Source organism: Rissa tridactyla, chromosome 1 (genome assembly GCF_028500815.1).
Source record: "Rissa tridactyla isolate bRisTri1 chromosome 1, bRisTri1.patW.cur.20221130, whole genome shotgun sequence".
Classification (NCBI taxonomy): domain Eukaryota; kingdom Metazoa; phylum Chordata; class Aves; order Charadriiformes; family Laridae; genus Rissa; species Rissa tridactyla.
Window position 1 is genome coordinate 158,810,843 of NC_071466.1, and position 21,185 is coordinate 158,832,027.

At 43.2% G+C, this 21,185-nt stretch overlaps 1 protein-coding gene across 1 annotated transcript in view; it reads left to right on the forward strand.

Moving 5' to 3' along the window:
- The first annotated feature begins 8,544 nt into the window (after positions 1-8,544).
- Positions 8,545-21,185, forward strand: part of TXNRD1 (thioredoxin reductase 1) — a 41,741-nt gene continuing 29,100 nt past the window's right edge. The window contains exon 1 of the mRNA XM_054222269.1: positions 8,545-8,635. Coding sequence (XP_054078244.1) covers positions 8,560-8,635 — 76 coding nt within the window. The 5' untranslated portion in view covers positions 8,545-8,559. The remainder of the gene's footprint in view (positions 8,636-21,185) is intronic.

Here is a 21,185-nt window from a genome sequence, read left to right on the forward strand (position 1 = left end):
CAGAGCTATAATAGTAGCCAGCTTTGGCATCCACACCATGAGGACCATAGGATGTATTTATTCACAGCAGGCTGGTATCCAGCCAGAGAGGGGGCTGCGCAGAGTGTGATTCTGAAATTACTACATCTCCTTTGGGAATTATGGTCCAAAGAGCAAGGTGCAAGCTTGGATTCAATTCCCAGGTCTATTGCACACTTCTTGTATGACCTTGGGCAAATTACTGTAAATCCAGGCCATCAGATTTCAATTTCAATTGAGAGGTGCATAAATAGCTTTGAAAGTCTGAATTTTAATCATATTGTGCCTCAGTTCCCCATCTGCTGATTCAGTAGCAATATTACTTTACTACTTTGAGCTGAGCTGTGAATGATTTAGATACCAGGAGAACAGGAGAGGTAGGAGTACCACAGGTAGCACATGACAAGTTAAGCCATTTCCTGAAGACTTCTTGAGACTGAGCTCCTGTATGCAATCTTTAATAAGAGCTGAGCTAATTTTTGAGCCTTTTCCTCGCCACTGCTCAACTGCCTTTCTTTCACAAGACATACAGAAATGTGGGATGTTGAGACATATCCCACTAAGTAAATTTGATTAAAATTGACCAACATTTCAAAAGCTATTGGGGGAGCTAAGACAGATAGGCATTACATGAATGCATAAGTCTTGTTCCTTCAGATAAAAGAAAAATCAACTTATTGTTTTCACCAGGGGAACGGGTAGTCAAGCAAGTAGATCCAACGATACCACTTGAAGTTTAGATGTGCTAGTTAGTCTCAGCCAGGTGGGGTTAAACGTGGCTAGCAGCAATCCCTTTGAAATGTACCTGGAGCAGAACTGACTTGTAATCAGGTAATTTAGGTGTTTAAACATGTCTGAAACATCAAGTATAAACATTCCACAAGGGCAACAAAGAACTTGAAAGTACACGTGCAAAATGATGGTCCAGACAGAACCATTTGAAAGATTAGAAGAGATCTTGGCAAAAGCCTCTAACTTGTCCATGAATAATACAGCAACAGTTGGAGGTGAAACTGTAACAATATCTTCTCTGCTTTGTTTTCAACAAAGCGATGACACAGTTTTGAGATGCAATCTGACGGGAGCCTTCCTTTGCAGTTGTGCCATTACAGCCTCCTGGATAAAAACATTTGCGTTGGTTTTGGCTCTTTTTGAAACACAGGGGAAAAAAATCAATGCTTATTTTAAATAGAAAAGGATGACATCATTTAGCTTTTTCAAACCTTATGACAAGAAATACAAAGTATAAAATGAAAAACTTAAGTAGCTTTAGTAAAATTTTAAGTTAATTTTTTGTAGGTAAATCTATGACACATTTGCAAGTGTCGTTCACATGGATTTATTTGTTATCATCTGCATTCAGCCGCATTCTATGGTTATGTGTTTTGGGTTTTCTCCTTATTATCAGCTACATGTGGGATTGAAATTTCTCAGGAGCATACATATGGTGAAAGATGTCTTATTTAATTCTACTGTGCAAGAGGACAAGCAACTGCTTAATGGCTATGCGGTGAAATCCTACATCTCCCATGGGTGGGGAAGCTGGGTTTCATTACAGCTCTGTTTTGGGTACTGCAGAGGGAGCACAGAAGGCAGGTCAGATGAAGATGGGAAGTGAGGAAATATGGACTATTGCCCAGTTCAGTTCTGCTTACAGATTTACAGTTATGAAAGCCCTGAGACTGTCAGTGGTGATATACTGGACTTATGGAGTAGGGGCTGTGGAGAACTGCAAAACTAAGTTTTGCTCTGTATCATGAGAATTTCTTTTCATAAAGCCTATGTTCTCACATTTTGTCCATATGGTTGAATTAGGATCATGGAATCATAGAATTGCCTGGGTTGGAAGGGACCTTTCAGATCATCTAGTCCAACCATCAACCCAACTCTGACAAAAACCATCACTAAACCATATCTCTAAGCACTATGTCTACCTGTCTTTTAAAAACCTCCAGGGATGTTGCCTCAACCACCTCCCTGAACAGCCTGTTCCAATGCTTAATAACCCTTTCAGTGTAAAAATTTTTTATAATATCCAGTCTAAACCTCCCCTGGCGCAACTTGAGGCCGTTTCCTCTTGTCCTATTGCCTGTTACTTGGGAGAAGAGACCGACCCCCACCTCTCTACAACCTCCTTTCAGGTAGCTGTAGAGAGTGATAAGGTCTCTCCTCAGCCTCCTTTTCTCCAGGTTAAACAATCCCAGCTCCCTCAGCCGCTCCTCATAAGACTTATTCTCCAGACCCCTCACCAGCTTCATTGCCCTTCTCTGGACCCACTCCAGCACCTCAATGTCTTTTTTTGTGGTGAGGGGCCCAAAACTGGACACACTACTCAAGGTGGGGCCTCACCAGTGCCGAGTACAGGGGGATGATCACTTCCCTAGTCCTACTCACCACACTGTTCCTGATACAGGCCAGGATGCTGTTGGCCGCCTTGGCCACCTGAGCACACTGCTGGCTCATATTCAGACGGCAGTTGACTGAACACCCCCAGGTTCTTTTCTGCTAGGCAGCTTTCCAGCCACTCTTCCCCAAGCCTGTAGCATTGCATGGGGTTGCTGTGACCTAAATGCAGGACCTGGCACTTGGACTTGTTAAATCTCATATCTTTGGCCTCAGCCCATCGATCCAGCCTGTCCAGATCCCTCTGCAAAGCCTTTCTACCCTCAAGCAGGTTGATACTCCCACCTAACTTGGTGTCATCTGCAAACTTACTGAGAGTGCACTCAATTCCCTCATCCAGATCATTGATAAAGATATTAAAGAGAACCGGCCCCAATACTGAGCCCTGGGGAACACCACTTGTGACTGGCCACCAACTGGATTTAACTCCATTCACTACCACACTCTGGGCGCGGCCCTCCAGCCAGATTTTTAAACCAGCATAGAGTACTCCTGTCCAAGCCATGGGCAGCCAGTTTCTCCGGGAGGATGCTGTGGGAAACTGTTATGAAGGGCCTTACTAAAGTCCAGTTAAAAAACATGCACAGCCTTTCCCTCGTCCACCGAGCGGGTCGCTTTGTCATAGAAGATCAGGTTTGTCAAGCAGTACCTGCCTTTCATGAACCCATGCTGACTGGGCCTGATTGCCTGGTTGTCCTTCATGTGCTGCATAATGGCATTCAGGATGATCTGTTTCATGACCTTCCCAGGCACCAAGGTCAGACTGACAGGCCTGTAGTTCCCCGGATCATCCTTCCAGCCCTTCTTGTAGATGGGCATCACATTTGCTAGTCAACTGGGACCTCCCCAGTTTGCCAGAACTGCTGATAAATGATGGAAAGTGGCTTGGTGAGCACTTCCGCCAGCTCCCTCAGTACCCTCGGGTGGATCCCATCCAGCCCCATAGACTTGTGTATGTCCAGGTGTTGGAGCAGGACCCTTGCCATCTCCCTTTGGATTATGGGGGCTTCGTTCCGCTCCCCGCCCCTATCTACTAGCTCAGGGGTCTGGGTACTCAGGGAACAACTAACTCTACTACTAAAGACTGAAGCATAGAAGGCATTAAGTACCTCAGCCTTCTCCTCATCCTTCGTCACTATGAATTGCACAAGGATAATAGATTTGATCACTTAGTTTTGCTCTGCGTGACTGGAGGAATTCAGGACTTTCCTGGAAGTATCAGAGGTTTCCAGAGGCTGGTGGCACTTGTCAGTATTTGTAGTTTCCTTCCTGCAGAAGTGATTATATGGGATTCCAAACTGCACTGATTCAAAGGCCTGCATACATTACCACTGTGTCAGCGGCATCACTAAAACAAAATTCATAGAATCATAGAATACCAGGTGGGAAGGGACCTCAAGGATCATCTGGTCCAACCTATCTTGGCAAAAGCATGGTCTAGGCAAGATGGCCCAGCACCCTGTCCAGCTGAGTCTTAGAAGTGTCCAATGTTGGGGAATCTGCCACTTCCCTGGGGAGATTATTCCAATGGCTGTTTGTTCTCATGGTGAAAAATTTTCTTCTTGTGTCCAATTGGAATCTCCCGAGGATTAACTTGTACCCATTACTGCACATCTTTTCCATATGACTCCTTGTAAAAAGGGAGTTTCCATCTTCTTTGTAGCCACCCTTTAAATACTGGAACATGGTAATAAAGTCTCCCCTGAGCTTTCTTTTCTAAGGGCTGCACAAACCCATTTCTCTCAGCCTTTTCTCATATGGCAGGTTTCCCAGTTCTTTATTCATCTTTGTGGCCCTTCTCTGGACCTTCTCCAGCCTGTCCACATCTTTTTTGTGTAGAGGGGACCAAAACTGAGCACAGTATTCCAGGTGTGGCCTGACAAGCACTGAAATTGCTCTCTTAGAATCTGTTGCACTGGGCACATCTTAACTGTGCCCCTTAACTATCACTAAGATGCTGAGAGACACTGTCACATTTGCAGGTAGAGACACAGATTTCTTCTGTCAACTTGAGCATGAAAGCTGGATTTCTTCTCACTTGAATTTGTCCAAACTAAGAACTAGGGATAGGCTCACTCTTCAGAAGTGCCTGTCTTTGGAAGGATGAGTTACCATCTAGACATGCCTGTCTTTCTCTGTTGGCTACAGACAGAGCTTAGATCAAGAGCTTACACGAGAGGCCAAACTTTTACGTGGTTGACGTCAGGTAGGATGAATCTAAGCTTGCAAAAATGACTGGTGGTAGTTCAATGACATTAATATTGTGAAAATGCAAGGACTGTGTCAGCTCTAATAATGCTAATATTTAGGTGATTCTGTATTTTATAAGAAGGTGGCACTGTGGCCTCTTCGCTTACTGAGACAGCCTTCCTCCCGGTTTATATATAGAAGGAATATATAGAAATCTTTGTGGGGACAGAAATTCTAATATTGTTTTGATGATCACTATTATAATAGCCACAGGGAGCCTGGAATCAGTTATCTCAAAAACAACTAAGGGACTCGTCCCATTGACGTACCATTGAAATTATCGCAGCTCTGTTACAGGGTTCTTCAGCAGCAATCATGCATATGGTTGCTATAAAATATCTCTATTGAGATTTCAAGACAGAGTAAAACATCTTACATTAAGACACCTTATACATCTTTATAAAGAACACTATCGGTTAATATCTTTATGCAATTACTATTTTTATTAATAATTTAAGTATTTTATAGACTTTTTACACATTAATTGAATTTATCATAGCTGATCTTTTAATCCCAACACTGGTACCTTATGCAGTCTATACCTTCTAATGGTCCAATACTGAAAACAGGATGCAAACCAGGACAGATTTTCAAGACTTTCCTTTGTTCTACAGATATTTCTAATGAGACAGTCTTTGCTGTCCTGCTTCTTAACACAGGAGTTTTGTGGATCTGCCCAAAATTTTAATGTAGATGGAACTAACAGACAAACAGACAAAGCAAAGCATATTTAAATCAGTGCTTTGGAATCAGACTGAAATAGGCACACTTATCTCTGACTCCAGCAGGGGTTTAATTTGATGTCTGTGTCAAGGAAATATTACAGGATCCAGGGTGTCTTTCAGTTTTATGATCCTGAAGACTGCTCTCCTGTATGTGTCCTTGCTACTGGAAAAGGACAGCATGAAGATTATTTATGAAGAGGACAGCAGTAGAAATTGAAATGTCAAGTGTTTTCTAAACGCAGAGGAAGATAAAGTCTCTCTCCCAAAGAGTCTAAACAGAGAGAGAAAGGCAAAGACTGACAAAAAAGTGTGTAACATACAGACAAGGCATCAGGAGATCACATTAGTAATAACTGGAATATTTTTCTTCCATCCTCTTCCTTCCACTTTCCATTCTTAGTATCATCATGTTCTGCTTATATTTCAGTGGTCCAACACTGGACCTCATGCATGTGTGCAGTTCAGTCACCTCAGAATGAATTATAAGATAAACTGATGTACTTGGCTTTTCATAAGCCTCATAAAAAGTGTAATTGCTAGGCCAAATTTAAATAAAAAGAGGGCAGATACTTTTTGGATCTGCCCAGGAAACAGATTTAACATGGGGAACACTGTAAGTGCAAACAGAAGACCTCAATGGATAAGCACACAAACAAAGTAAAGAATCATAGAACCATAGAATCGTTTAGGTTGGAAGGGACCTTTAAGATCATCATTAACCTAACACTGCCAAAACCACCACTAAACCATGTCCCTATAGAAGTAGGTAGGACTGGAGAGAGGATGATCTGGCAAGATAGTAAGGGTAAATCAGCCAAAAGCAAAGAGTTTTATAGGACCTTGGAGTTGATCACAACCTGTGATTCAAGAGAAACCGTGAAGCCAGTGGAAAAACAAGACAGGAGTTGTCTTTTAAGAAGCCAAGAGCAGGAGTGGTCTGATTAAAATAAGAGTTAAGGAACATAAGTTCTCAGGCTGTATGTTGAATGGCCTGAAGGCAGAATTCGTGAGGACTTGTAGTAACTAATGTAAGAGCTGATGTGAGCCAGTAAAACCATAGGAAGAAGTAACAGATTTGGAGGATTGGCGTAAAGAAGGTGAAAATGAATGCTGGTCTTCAGGAGCAGCATCAAGGTTCTGTTCTGCAGTGACAGACCCCTTGGTTACTATGCTTACTTAAAACTTTTAAGTAATTTTGGATAATTCTGATTTTTGGACGCACTGTTTTTCAAACTTACAAAAGATCTCAAACATAGAACTTCATTTCTTCCATTGCTTCAATGGATCTTCACCACAGCAACATAAGACATTTTCTTAATGAATGGAAATGTGATTAGAACATAATTGCACAACAATAGGCAAAATGAAACATTATGAAGGACTTCAAGGACAATAACAGCACCCCAAGGTGTTTTTTTCAACTTGATTTTTCTCAAATTGAGTGAATTGCCAGCTGGTAGTCCCGGTTTAATGAAAATATTGAGATGGAGTTTCGTGGAATACAGTTCCTTCCCTAAGCTTGTTCAGCGAATTATTTTAATAACTTTATTTCTGAAGCTATAATAATCCCTGAATGCCCATAACCATTATTATCCTCATTATCGTAATAATTTTTGCTATTATAGGTACCTATATGGAAGACATAATTTCTAAAATCTCAGTGATCATTCCCACAGTAAATTTAGAGACTTTTTCCCACTTATAGTCTTAAGTTTAGTACTAGGGGTTTTTTTTGGTATTAGAAACTCCAGCTGACGGCACTGGAGATATCCCTGCTGAGTGGAAGAGTACCACAGCGCCAGAAACAGGAACCGTGCAAAAAAGCTGAGGACAGGGAGGCAATGTCTCTTCAACCTCAAGACTCAAAGTTATCACCCCGTTCTCTTTGTTCCCTTTATTTCGGCCCTCATTGTTACTTCTGTGGCAGAGCACCAACAGCCAATGTGCTTGGGGTCCGGTACTAAAAGCGTTAGTGAGATCATCACAGCCCTGAAGTGGGTTATAGGATAAACAGACATGACATTTATATTTCATGCTGGGAGACACTTGGCGTGAGTGATTTACACAGTTCCACAGGGCGAACCAACAGTCTCCTTAGGAACTGGACTGCACTGGCATTGCAGCAACCTTGATGCTTGCCCAGCAGTCAATCTGTGCAACTGAGAAGGAGATCCATCCATCAAAACCATTAAGAGCTGGTTTGGCATCTTTTTAAAACCCTTCAAACAAATGTCACAGTATTTGCCTGTTTGCCGTAAGTGAGAACACTGATCAGATCAATCGCCATGTTGAAGAAGTTTCCACTTTTCATGAAGAAATCTCAAACTGGAGCCGATGGTAACAGCAGGTGTCATTGTGCAGGTCCGCTGGTGGTTGATAGGGTCACGGCTTTCATCTTACCCTGCCTGTTTTCTTGGTTTATGCCAGAAATCCTTGTTGGCAGGCAGCCCTCTGGCCGCACATTCGTGTGAAAGCCACCACAATGGGGCCACGACCTGGGCAGCACTGTCAGGTAAGTTCCACCACAGGGAAGTGATGGAATTTCCATCCCTGGAAAGACGGGTGGACATGGTCCTTAGGGACATGGTTTAGTGGTGGTTCTGGCAGTGTTGGGTTGATGGTTGGATCGATGATCTTAAAGGTCCCTTCCAACCTAGACGATTCTATGATTCTATGATGATGACAAATGATGTCCAGAGCCCAGAAGGGAGCGCTGTGATAAGCCTCATCAGACTTTCTGCCTCACACAGCTCATTTCGCAGTTAAGGTCTCTTCTTTATAGATAAAGATTTCTTAGAATGAACCCTTAATCGCGAGAAAACACCATATTTCTAGAACACCTCCTGGGTGCTTTCCTAACGCCAGCATCCCTCCGGTGGCAGACCAGGCAGGTCCGCCCGGCGCTGGGACCCGCCAGCTCCTTCCCCGGCCGTCCTGCGCCTCGCCCGGGAGGAGCGGCCCCTCGCCCCGGCCCCGCTCCATCGAGCGCTGCCCCCGCAGCGCCCCGGCCGGTGCTCGGTCGCCCGGGGCTGGCTTTGCCACCGCGACGGCGGGCCGGGGGCGCGCAGGTGGGCGGCGGAACGGGCGGCCGCGGCCGCCAGGGGGTGCCGCCGGGGAGGGGGCGGCTGCGCGGGCGCGGAGCGGTGGTGCGCGGAACCGCGCCATGGGCAGCGGCCTGCGGAAGGGCCAGGCGGTGCGGCAGGCGCCCGGCGGCCGCCCGGAGCGGCGGGGGACAGCAGGTAGGCGGCGGGCGGGCACCTGCGCGGTAGCGCTTCGCAGCGGGGCGGTGGGCTCCGGGCGCGGCGGGGCGGGAGTTGAAGAAGGTCGCTGTGGTTTCCCGGTAAAACACCCGGGAGGTCGGAGCAGGGCGTCCGGCCCCCCTCCCTGCCCTCCCTTGGCTCCGTGCCTTCAGGTGGGTCTTTGGGTAGGACTGCAAAACAACTTTGATGTGCCTTCACCTGGTGTGGCCGTGGGTCCGACCACCTGTATCAGTGTCCTGGTTTGAGCGACACAGAACTAATTTCTAGTAACTTTATTTTTCACTAACATTTCTTCTAATGCTTGGGAAAACTGTACTTTTTGAAGACTCTAGTGTTTGAATTTGTGAAGATATTTATTTCATGGCCAGCTATGGTATGTGGGTTTCAAGGTCTCAGTGTTTTTGAGGTGGCCAGGTGCGGGGATGAGGAGCAGAGACACCCAGGCACTTGACCCAAGCTGGCCAACAGGATTATTTCATACCATGAACATCACATTCAAAATAAATTAGAAAGTTTGCTGAGGAATGGTTTTTTTCCTCTCCTGTGATGGCTGTGATCCTGAGAACTTCTTGCCTCAGTGTGGGACCCCTGAGCCCTTCCCTTCCTCCCGAAGCCACAGTGCTCGCAGTGTCCCACATTTGCTGCCCACTGCTGGGAGTGCACAGCTTCCTGCTGATAGAGTTGGCCAAGTGTAACCCTTGTATATTTTATATTGGTATCAGGATCAATACTGATTCTTTAGTATTACTGATGTTAATTATTTAGTCTGATTCTAGTAAATTTATTTATATTTCAACCCCCAGGTTTCCTTGTTTTTTCCTGATTCCGCTTCCCAGGTGGGGAGGGTTCATCGGGTGATAGAATAATTGTCTAAATTGCAATAAATTGTTGTGGGTTCCTCAAACCATAACAGTTGGTTACATGTTCCCAAACACAACCACTGGTGCATGACTTTTTTTTCCTGCCTGCCTTTATTTGCGGCCAGTGTCAATGGCGGTGGGGCCAGGCAGGGCTGTATACATCATCTCACTTAGAGGAGCAAGGGGAGATGCTGCGCGGCCTGAGTCGGGGTCGGGGACCATGGCCCTGAGGGTGTGCTGGCCGCAGCGCTGGGACTGAGAATCCCATGGCCTGAGGGTCCTTGTCACAATTGCTGCCTGAAGGGAAACCACAGCCTGCATGAGCATGCGCTGAGGTGGGAAAAAGATTTGGAATTAGATGGGAGCTGAACAGCCCTCTGGTCCATGGAGGTGATTTCTGTCTGCCAGGATTGAGGCACGTTGCCGCAACAGCAATGGGGAAATTTGTGTTTCGGCTGTCCACTTTGTACCTGAGTCAGAACGTCAGTCTCTGATGCTCTTTGGGCATAGTATTAACCGTGCTCTCACTGGGTCTGTAAAACCTGATGAAAAAAGAGTAATAATGAGCTTGAAATAATGAATGCCTGAAAATTAACCTGTGCTTACATCTGGTGCTGTACAGCAGTCCTGCGTAAATGAAAAAGCACTCTTAGGATGTAGTATTTCACTGAATATCTACTACTGAGGGAGTGTTTTCAGCTCTACCAAATCCTTGGGAAAGGGGTCTGTTTTTAAAGGTATTTTTATATATGCAGTAATTTGAGAACACTGAAGTTAAAGCACCTTGATAGCTTTGAGGTATTATATTTTAAGCCTTATTATGCAGAATGGAAGTTGTCAGAGTCTTGGCAAACAAAGAATAAAGGTGCCTGCGCAGTAAGAATTTGTGTAAGGCAGAAGCACAGCAGGAGCTGGCAAATACAAAGATGAGGTTCGTAATAGTTAAAACTCATGCAATAGGCTTATTGTTACAGCTCCGTATTGCTTAGTATCTTTCAGTTGTACCAGTATAAAATCCTCTGATCTGAGTTAAAGGCATGGCATTGGAAGCACTGGATGGTCCTTGACCTTAATAGGAAGGCCTGGAAAAAAAGAAAACTCTCAAACCACTGTCAAGAGAGTCCATTTGTCCTTGCACTTTGAGGGCAGTGCCGTGCCCTGAGATCAGTAAGGGTTAACCCACAACAGTTCCCTTATCTAATGCTACCACTACCACGTTATAATTTAGAAATACCCGATTTGGCTTTAAATCAGATACTGAAAGCTAGGCGGGTGTGACAGCACAGAGCTGCTATGGACTTAGGCCCAAACCTTGTTCCTCTGGACAGCGATGTATCTGCTGACACAAACTCAGAAATGAAGCCTGCATCTTAACGAGCTTTTTCAGCCTCGTGAAGCTGACTCATTTAGGCTAAATGACTTAAAAGAGCATACTGTTTGGGTTTTGGTTTATATGCTCTGCTGTATCTTCGTTTTTTCAATTTAAGACATTACTACTCCCTGCTGCCCATTCTACAACTCTGGCAGCGTCTTAAAGTAATTCTTCAGGGAAGTTGGTTTAAACTGTGACGTCAAGGTTTGTATTGCAGCATCTAGGCAGCTTTGCTTCTGGGATGGTTGCATACCAGTGGATTATTATCTGAAACCCAACGTCCATTTCCTGAAGGAACAAGTCAAAGTTTTTACTCTCCATCAAGCGCAAGAGATGAGGGGAGTTGTGGGTACTGTTGAAGAGGTTAAATAGAAGATTAAAAACAAATAATTACAGAAATGTGAATAAAGATACGTAATTTACTTTAAAACTGAAACATAATTCAAATAAGCTAATTACTCATTGTTTAACTGACTGTAAAACATGAAAATCTTAAATTAACCCCTTTCTATAGTTAGTCCTACCAGGCAGTAAGGTATTTTTAATATCGACATATATCTCTTGGACAATGTGTATTTAAACTTATGATGTAGTAGGAGGAAGAAATTGAGCTGCTCCTAGCTGTAAGAATTTCTTGGTTACTCTCTGGATCTCTTCCCACCCTTTCATCATTTTGTCAATGAGAATAGTAAATTTAGAGTTACTAATTCGCTGTAAGATCTAAGGATGTTTAAAAAAGCAAACAGTAGCGGTCTGGCACTGAGCAAAACTGGCAAGGAAAATGGTGGCTAGCACAGGAAAAAGTAAAAATGTTAAGATAAAGTGTTTATATATATTTTGCGTAACATAGCTATTAAATACATTCTCTTGTCATTAGTTTGTGCTTTCAAAAAGTTATCCTACAATCTTCAAATAGCATTCCGTTTACTTCAACAATTGCATTCTGCGTGTGCAGTATTTATGACATTTTGTGAGTGTAAAGGTATGAAAATTGGAAATAATTCAGAAAATAATGCTTTTCCTGATTTTTTTCGTTAATTTATCTCTGCACTACTTTTGTTTTCTGTATTATAAACATGTGTTTTACTGCGGAAAGGACTAATGAGAAAAATCAAAGCTATACAATAAGGGGCTAAACTTACACATCTCATAATTAAGATAGCCTGGGTTGCAGCTTTTGCTTTATAAAGCATATTGTTTCTGTGGGACTCTACGTTGGTATCACCACGAATGCTGCTTCCCCCCTCCCCCCAGATCCTCATGCTAGTTGAATTTTATGAGCAGCTGTGTTTTCAGATCAGTTTGACTTTCATGTAAGTTGAAGAGTTGCTCAGCTTCTTTCACGACTGGGCACTCAGGACACGGTGTGCTCTCTCTGGTGGGCCGGAAAAGTTATAGTAGGCTTGGAATGAAATTTGGGTTGGATTCTACAAAGTGAATTAACAGTGTATTGTTAGAATCATTGTTCCACATTTTTAGTGCTAATGTGAGAGCCTCTGAATACAGCGTAACCATGAGATAGAGTAACAGGGGATCCACTTTGGTAGTCCTAGTTCTGTTCCGGAGGGCAAACACCGATGGCGATTAAGTTGCATTCACATTTATTTACGTGTGGTGAGCGTGTGAGTAATGAGGCCCCAAATATTTTTATTTTTGCAGTATTTCCTGCAGATGTTTTGACCATATAATTTACAGGTGAAGTGCTCAGGTGTAACAATAACAGATGTGTCATAGCACTCTTTACGGGAAAGAGTAAAGTGGACTGGACTCCTGGAGGTGGCGTCATGGTTGCCCATGTTTTTCCTCTACACTTGTTAACAGTTACACCATCCCTTGATTTCTGCTGTGAACAGGAGCAGTGCTTGGCTCTCACAGTGTATGGTACTTGTCCACCTTTTTCCAGTCCATTGTTTCTCTGTTTTCAAGACTTCCTCGGAGATAAGACTTCACCTCTTGTTGCTGTCTGAAGGTTGTTTCTCTGTTAAGCCCGTTTTGGACATCCTTTGGTAGGGTGTCTTGCTGTCTTTTTTGGTTGTGCTTGCAGAAAACAAACCAAATAACAGATAAAATTGTGCACTGCGGCTTATTCAGCATGCTGATTGGTAACTTACTCTCCTTTTAAAGTGAGAGCACTTCACCACTGCTATGTCCTGAGAAGGTTTTGTCTTTGATGCCTCCTCTGTTTTTGATACCTGTCTGCTGCAATGCAGCTGCCTTCCAGTCTGTACCATCTTGACTCATGTATTTCCTGTGAAATTCTTTCCCAGTGCTTGTTCACATTTTCCTCCCTTATTTTCCTCATTACTCTTCAGTAACTTCCTCTTTCGAGTGTGATGTCACATTGTAGGTCTTCCTCACAGAGCCATCCTCTAACTTGCCAAGCTATATCCGATGCCATCTCTTTTTCTCATCTTCAGTTTGGTTTTACTTTCTATTTTTCTTCCAAAGGGCTCACAACTGTTGCTTTCCTTAGCATATTGCCTTTCCAATGTGCGCTGTATGTGTAGTACACGTATAGTCTATGTACATATACCTGTATGAATTGTGCCTTGTACTGTTGATTATGTAGTCAGATTCGTTTGTGGTAAACCCTGTGGAACTGAGAGACCCCTGGTAATTTTTGTCTGTTAGAACGCTGTCTGACTCAGCACTTATTTGCATAAAAGAGATACAAATGCAAAGAGAGGAAGTAAAGTATGCAAATACCTCTGTTTCCGTAGAAAATAATAGTAGCTTAGTCTAGGCTAGTCCTAAGCTTTTCTTCAAAAGCTGCTAATGAGATGGTTTTATGTAGTGAACTGAGATGATACCTCATTTCATCTTCTGCTCTAGCGAATTTACCTGTTTTTACTTGTTGACTCAGCTGCTCGGAGAAGAAAATGTTGTTTGTCACGGTCACCTCACCTGTGTCCTGGCGTTGCATCCCCAGTATGGTGGGAAGGAAGCTCTTAACTTCCTTAACTCCACCACTGTTTGCACAGCCTGACACAAAACAAGCACGTCTCAGTAATTCTAGCTCACAAAAGTGTAACGTATCTACTGTTTTCCACCCACCTTTCACAACTGTTTCCAGCTAGACCTTTGTCAGAACTTGTATGCATCAGGTTGGTTGGTCCTATCACTTAGGCAGCAAGACAGTTTGGAGGGCAATGACCTGTTAGATTATCCTGCTTCGCTCACCTCACAGAAATGCTATGTCATTGTGTGCTGGGCTGCTACAAGCAGGATTAAATTGTTCTGCCCACGTCCTTTTGGTTTTCAAAGACAAGAAACGTTGATTACCCTGGACTAAAATGATTTTTTTTGCCCCTCTTGAAAAAGCCTGCTTGGTGTGTGTGGGGAAATAATCATGGGCTTCTGAACCAAGTACCCCAGTACCTTCCACGGTGCGGTACCTGCCCTAAACTCCATGCCCATTCTGGGAGGATGTCCTGCAAAAAACTTGTTTTTGTTTAACCATGTTCACTTTTAATACTGGTTTGTTTGGCCAAAAAAACTGATTGTATGTGAGATGTTTTCCACCGGTTTTTGATGTTCTCTGTGAGTCAGTTGCAATCCTAACTACAAAGAGGCATGTGGAAATGAATAAACGGCTTTAGTTGTGGTAGAGACAATAAAGGCATGGCCGATGGCGGTAGGGACTAATGAGTGGCATCAGCACCAGGAGATCCTGTTCCAGCCCTGCTGAGTACTGTTTCACCTCTCTGTGCCTCAGGTGCCACACTTGTTCAAGTGCTACTTCCTCCTCTTGTCAGAAAATTGTTTATTTACTGACCAGAAAAAAAAAAAAAAATTAGCATGAGAGCATTAATCACAGTTTGTGGGAGCAGCAGGTTTGTGTTGGCCGCAGGAATTTCAAGAAAAAAAGCAGGAAGCTTAGCTTTTTCGGGTCATCCCAAATAAAGGGTGAGCTAGTATGGATGGCACCATGAGCATCTATAGGTAGTCATACCAGAAATCAGCTTCCTTTGTTTTGATTTGGATTAGACAAAGCATTATGCTAATATGGGTAAATCCAAAAGCAACAGTGACTTTTGAAGGGAATAGACAAAAATCCATGTTAAAATTACTAGTATTGTAAGATGATGTTCTCTGCCAAGATTGCATATAAATCATTATGTGAGATGTTACAGCTTTTCCTGCAGTTCCAGAGCCAGGGAAGCTTTGTATTAAGTTGTTCATAACCAAGTTAATTTAGCTCACAATGAAATAAAATGGAAGTGGTCAAAGATACCTAATTAATTTAGCATTACTTGCCTTTTTACTGAGGAAGAGATAATCTTCTGAAGTTTACCTTTGTTTGGTTTATACAGCTTGTTCTGTTTAAGCGAATAGAGTCTGTATTTTAGATGCTCTAGAAATATTTGAGGTCAGCATGTGATGTTATGCTCACAGGAAACATCCCTGTTAATGCTAATTAGAGCAACCTGGCTAATTCCTATATGGTTTACTGTAAACAATTACATAAGAAAAGAGTAAAGGCTGAAGACTTTCTAGGACAAATACCAATTGTCTGATAGGGTCAAGGGCTTTGGTGGTCTGAGAGCTACCAGGAATGCCTGCATGAAAGCCCTGGTCTTGTTGGAACAGGGTTTCAAGTTCCATAATTATTATGTCAGAAACGTGTCTTACAGGACTTCTCGTAACAAGCCCAGGAGTACAATGATGTCCCTGTTGAAATCAGTAAAGTAAAATACTTCTTCATATTACAGTTGGACTTTTGTGGTAGCTGTGTGGATATTTAGAAAAGCAAAAGGAAATGACTAGGAGTAGGAATTCTTCTTTTTCTAGGAACTGAGGCCAAATTCAGAACCCCTTTTGCAGACTGTCAGGGTGTGACATGTTGTAAGCTTGAGTGCCTGCTTGTGTAGAGGCTGAGAAGGAGGTATTTTGGTGTTGACCTTCTTGACCTACATTAGCAACTCTTCTCATTCTTCTTGAAAGCAGAGGTGGTGGACTGCAGCCTGCTCACAGCACAGTGCTGACCCCTGACCCATCTTGAGTGAAAAGCAGATTGGAGGATGTTGCTAAGTCATTAGAAAATTGGACTGCAAGGGGTGAATTTTGTCACTTCAGGCCTTCATTTGGGTGGGAGCTTTTCCATTGGATGTAGAGAGCTTTGAATCAGGCCCTTGGGTAAATGTCACTTGAAAATTTGGTTTTCGTTTGATGTGGCGTTTATCATTCCTCCGTCATTATTTTTTCTGTGGCTTGTCTTGGTTTTGTAATTCTTGCTCTGCTGTGTAGGGGTTTGTTTAAAAGTTCTCAGTAGATCTTTATTTTCCCTTGAGAAAACAGCACTATGAAGTTTTCTGTCATTTTTCTGCTTTTTTCATATGTTAACTGCATTTGATTTGCTGAGAATGATGAGATTTTTTTCTCCTCTGGCTTAGAGAACTTAATACTTAGGTTGAAAACTTTCCAGAAGAAAATTTGTATCTACATGTTTTGCCACTTAGGGAAATGCTTTTAAATGGCTTGTTTACTCAAATGCGGTAAAAAAAGAATTTGTGTTTTGAGTAACACTGTGGACTAGAGTCCAGGACTCCGTTAACAGAAATCTGTGCCAAAGTAGAGCCCCCCAGTTTCTTTTCATGTACCCTATTTCAACTAAGTGCAAAGTTAAGTTATTCCACATTATGTTTTGATGTTGATCCCATTCAAGCTATGCTTTATTTAAATGGAAGAAGTCTCAAGCTGTTAGACGTGAAAAGCAGATTAACAAGAATACCGTGAAAGCTAAAGCACTTTGCAGCAACACACTGAGTAAGTATAAGCAATAATATAGTTTGGAAAACTTCCGATTTCTTAGAAAAATGCCCTTTACTGTTTTACTTGTCGATCTTGAAGCTTGGTGATTTTTGAATCTGAGAGCGAGTCAGAATCAAACTTGGTATGAAACACCTTGTTCTCATTTGTTTGTGGATTCAAACAATTGTGGATAGGGAAATGAGTGCAGAAAAGGACATCAACGAGTCAGGTTACACAACCAATCTCTTAGTGAAGTTAGGGCTGGTTTGGATTAGCTGTCATTTATATTGATAGTCAGGGATTGCTAAGAAAAATACAATAACTTAACGAAGTAACTCCCACCAGTGGTTTTAAGGGCTTCTTGGTCAGACATGGAAAGAGCATAAAGCTGAGAAAACCTGTGCATCTACTTTCTGATGGGATGCTGCCGATCACAGTCATTTCAAACACTTAAACACCTTTTGTACATTTCATTAATATGTCAAGGAAGTCACTGGCAGAACCAGAGGATCATGAGGGCTATTTTCTGGGCTTATGCGTATGGCGCTTTCTTTGTGCTGTGTAAAGACTGCATGCGTGGGAAGCCAGCACATAAGAAAACAGACCTGCGATCCAGGGAGAAAAGGATGAAAGTGATTTCACTGTTCAGTTTCATCTGTTAATGTTTGTGCACTCTGCAGGTGAAGGAGCTACTCAAAGGCCCAGAAGTTCTTTGTTTTTCACTTGAACTGCACCAAACCGATAAGTGAGCAAGCAGTCTTATGGACTGAGCGCATAGCTCACTCTATCTTAACTTCTCCTTCCTCAGTGCTTGTATTTGCAGCCAGTGAGATTCTTTGAGAAAAAACTGCCTTTAGCCCTGGGAAAGATGCATGTTTTTGTAGTATTGGTGGGGTTTTTTTGTTCCACTCACCATGGAACTTCTTCCTTGCAGGCTGAAATTACAAACCATAAGGAGTACATACAACTGCTGCAAGCTTCTCCTTCTATAAGTAGGTGCAAAAGATGCTCTGAGGTAGGATTTTTTCACCTTCTGTGTTCTGTTTTCTTAATATTTGACACGTAGGAGGGAAAGTAAGGATTTTACTCTAGCTATACAATTTCTGTGCAGCGATCACTTATGGTACTTTACACATAGTTAAAGACAAGTAGCTAATTTGAGTGAGAAGGCTTAGAGGTACTTGAGTGAGAGGCTTAATTGGGTGTAACATGTATCTTGGTCCTGTCTGTAGACAGCAGGATTCAAGGCTCACATATATCGTCCTTTAGAAGCAGCATTCACGGGACATCAGTGGTTCACTCTTGATTAACAGCGCTTGTCAGTGAGCACTGTGCATGTAAATAATGCCGGCTTGGCCTGTCTTAACATTGCTGACTTGTTATGTGTGCAGACTTTGGCTGAGTTCAGGTAGGGGAGGCAAATGTACCTCTAAGCTATCTTTATGCTTCCTCTGGCAGGGCAGCCACGTGCTGAATCAGCATTGGAAAGAAAGAGGATAGCCACAGGGCTCTGCTAGTTTATCCTGTCAAAGGTACCAGTGGTTCTTGGCCAGGATCACTACAGCACAGCACATGCAGACCTTATTTAAGCAAGCCCTGACGCATCTTCTACAGTAGCCAACTCTGTTGTTTCTCTTGATGAGCTGTAAGGATGCACTGTGTCTCTCTCTCAGTAAAAAATAAAGCGTGTGAGGTAGATCGAAGGTCTGACTTACACCAAAGTACAGTTTCTAAGTATTATTTTTTTAATTTCCACTCACTGATCCTGGCCCTCAGGGAAGTGCGGGTGCATTGTGATTCCTGTAGGGGCAAAGGCAGTTTAAGAGGTTCTCATACCTCCCTGCATCCTGTCCCAGGTTTCCATTGCTTCACAGTTTTGGCAGTTCAGCTGATTGCAAGGCAGACTCTCAGTCTGGATCTGTAATATGATCCAGCCTGGAGGTGTGTATTTTAAAGGCTTGGGTTTTTTTCCGTGTCATAATCTGGATGATGTAATGGCTCTCTTACGGTCACTTCCAAATGTTTGAGTTTACGCAACGGAGGAGATGGTGACCTGTGTTGAAAGGGAAGAAATGGGCAAATCTAGAAGCAGGAAAAGCTGAAAGTTTCTCCACCTAAAAAGCTTACTTGAGTGTAGGGTAAACATTCACTGTCATATGAAATAGCTTGTATTTCTCAGATGTGTGAAGATAAGGCTGTAAAGCAAGTTACATGCATGTTCATAAGCGTTACAAAATTAGAGGCATCTTCTGAACTACTGGAGTAGAGACAGCTATTTTCCTTTTTTTAATTACATTGTTTGTGAAAAATATGAAGTTCGTTCTTGTTGATAATGTCCTTCTGTGTGATACAGAAAATCTAGGTAAATCAGCAAAGATCTTTGCCTTGAAGTGCTGCTTACAGACTGCTACGGTGAGTACTTGAAAGGCAGGTGCTTTATGTGGGTCCTCACGTCCTGCCTCGGCAGCCTGTTGGATCCCTGGGTGGACACTTTTGCAGATTAAGGTGATTCTTATTCTGGAGCCGTTCTGCTCACGAAGCTGGTCCAGGCTGTTGTGTTGGGCTGGTCACATTCCTGCCTGGTCAAGGCCTTCTGAAACCAATCATGCCTTTTTTCACCCCTGCCAGAAGTTACACAACCAACAGTCAAAAGTTCAGAGGCCTTGGTACCACGGAGGACTTTGCTTTGTGAGGAAGCTCACTCCCAATAAGGAAGGATGTGGATTAAAAATACCACAGTTGTTTCACTATTTATTTTTTTTTCTCTGCTCAAGAGGTGGCAGTGAGGCTTAGCGTAGCCTCCTTCAGAAATGGATTTAGGTAAATGCTAAAAAGGTGGGGGTTTTGTTCATTTAAGAAGCTGATGAGCAAAACTGGCAGGTCCTGCTGCCACCAGGGAGAGAAATGTTGCTGCCTCCTCTTCCTTCACCCTGGTCTGCGTGGGTATGCCTTCTGCCTGGCACTGGCTGCGATGCTCACGGGATCCTTCCCTGAGCTGTCTGAGCCTGTTAGGCTGGTGGGAAACTGTCCACGTCTTTTCTTCTCCTGGGTTAGTTTTCTTCTAGGTTAGTGAGTTGATTTAGCTCATGTAAGGGTCTGTTGGCTACCAGAGCTGGTGCCAAGTATGCAGGCAGGGTGTTTTGTCGGCAAGAAGAAAAACAAAACAGTGTGGTGGAAGAGAGGAAGCTTGTCTCCTTTTGACAGTAGTGATTTGTTAAACTTGTTTCCCCCCCCCATGTGAAGGAGCATTTGGCAGGCCTTAGGGGAGGTAGCACTCAACAGCCACATTCTTCTAGATGGGGGCTAACAAAAACTAAAGACAGTGGTAGTGCAGAGTGAGAGCCTCACTGACTCTTCCTGCAGTGGCTGTGAATTGCTACAGACTTGCTGATTCCTGATGCTTACAGGCGAAGAGTGCCGTCCCCACCGCTACGTCTCTGAGGATTATCCAGACTTTCATGGTCCAGGTTCTCCTTAGCGGTCTCACTCTGCAAAAAGGTATCCGCTGATTGATTTCTGGAAAGCACTGATCCACCAGGACTGTGGGTTATTGTAATTGCCGTTAATGGATGGAGTTTTATGGAGGGCAAGCACGTGATGTGCGGAGCACTTTCTGCTTTGTCATCCTGCCTGTGGCAGGTTGCCCGAACCAACAAGGGAGAGGCCCCCAGCAGCAGCCGCCTGCGTGCAGACTCTTTCAAGTCTCTGGCAGAGGTTATGGTTGTCTTTAGGCTTTGGGGCTATTGCTAAGGCTGGGCACCTCTAGCACAGATCTACCTGAAAATAATTAGACACATTTATATAAATGCCTGTGTTGTCTAATGGCTAGATTTTTATCTCAGTGAAGATACAGTTTTATGTGAACATTCCTGAGGTTGTCCAAACTTGTTATAGGAATAAAATATAAGGCTTTAGTTGCCTCAGGTACCCACAGGACACTAGTTTTGGTAATATATTGAAGAAAAATTTCTGCTTTGTGCAGATCACTGTGCAGTTCACTGTTGTTTCAGATCACTGTTCAAAACCTGTGTTCTTGCTTTTCCCAGGTGCATGTGTATACACACACATGAATTCCTGCATTCCTTCCCCAAGCAACACTAGGCCAAGTGTTATCCATCAATAACATTGCTATTAACTATTTCATAACAATTCTGGTCTTTAAAGCCCTTTACCAACATCAGCAAAGTACTCTTCCCAATACCTTTCTTTGCGAGGTAAAGGAATTTTATCACCAAGTTTCAGAGAAGAAAACCGAGATGACAAGATTACAGACCAGTTTTCAATTAATGCTTTTTTGCGTTTGTATGCGTGTGTGTGTGTGAATGCTCCTCAGGTTTGTGGGCTCAGTGCCCAAGGAATGTATATGCGTTCAGTATGGCTGTTTGTATAAGTATGTGCACGTGTCAGAGTTTGCTAATTAAGTCTGGTTGTGCAGTGCAAAGTATGTATGTGATTAAGTGCAAACAATTGTGTACTGACCCATTTGTTGGAAATTAAGCTTAGCGTAACTCAGAGTTATATGGAGGAAGGCAGAACTGATAATGGA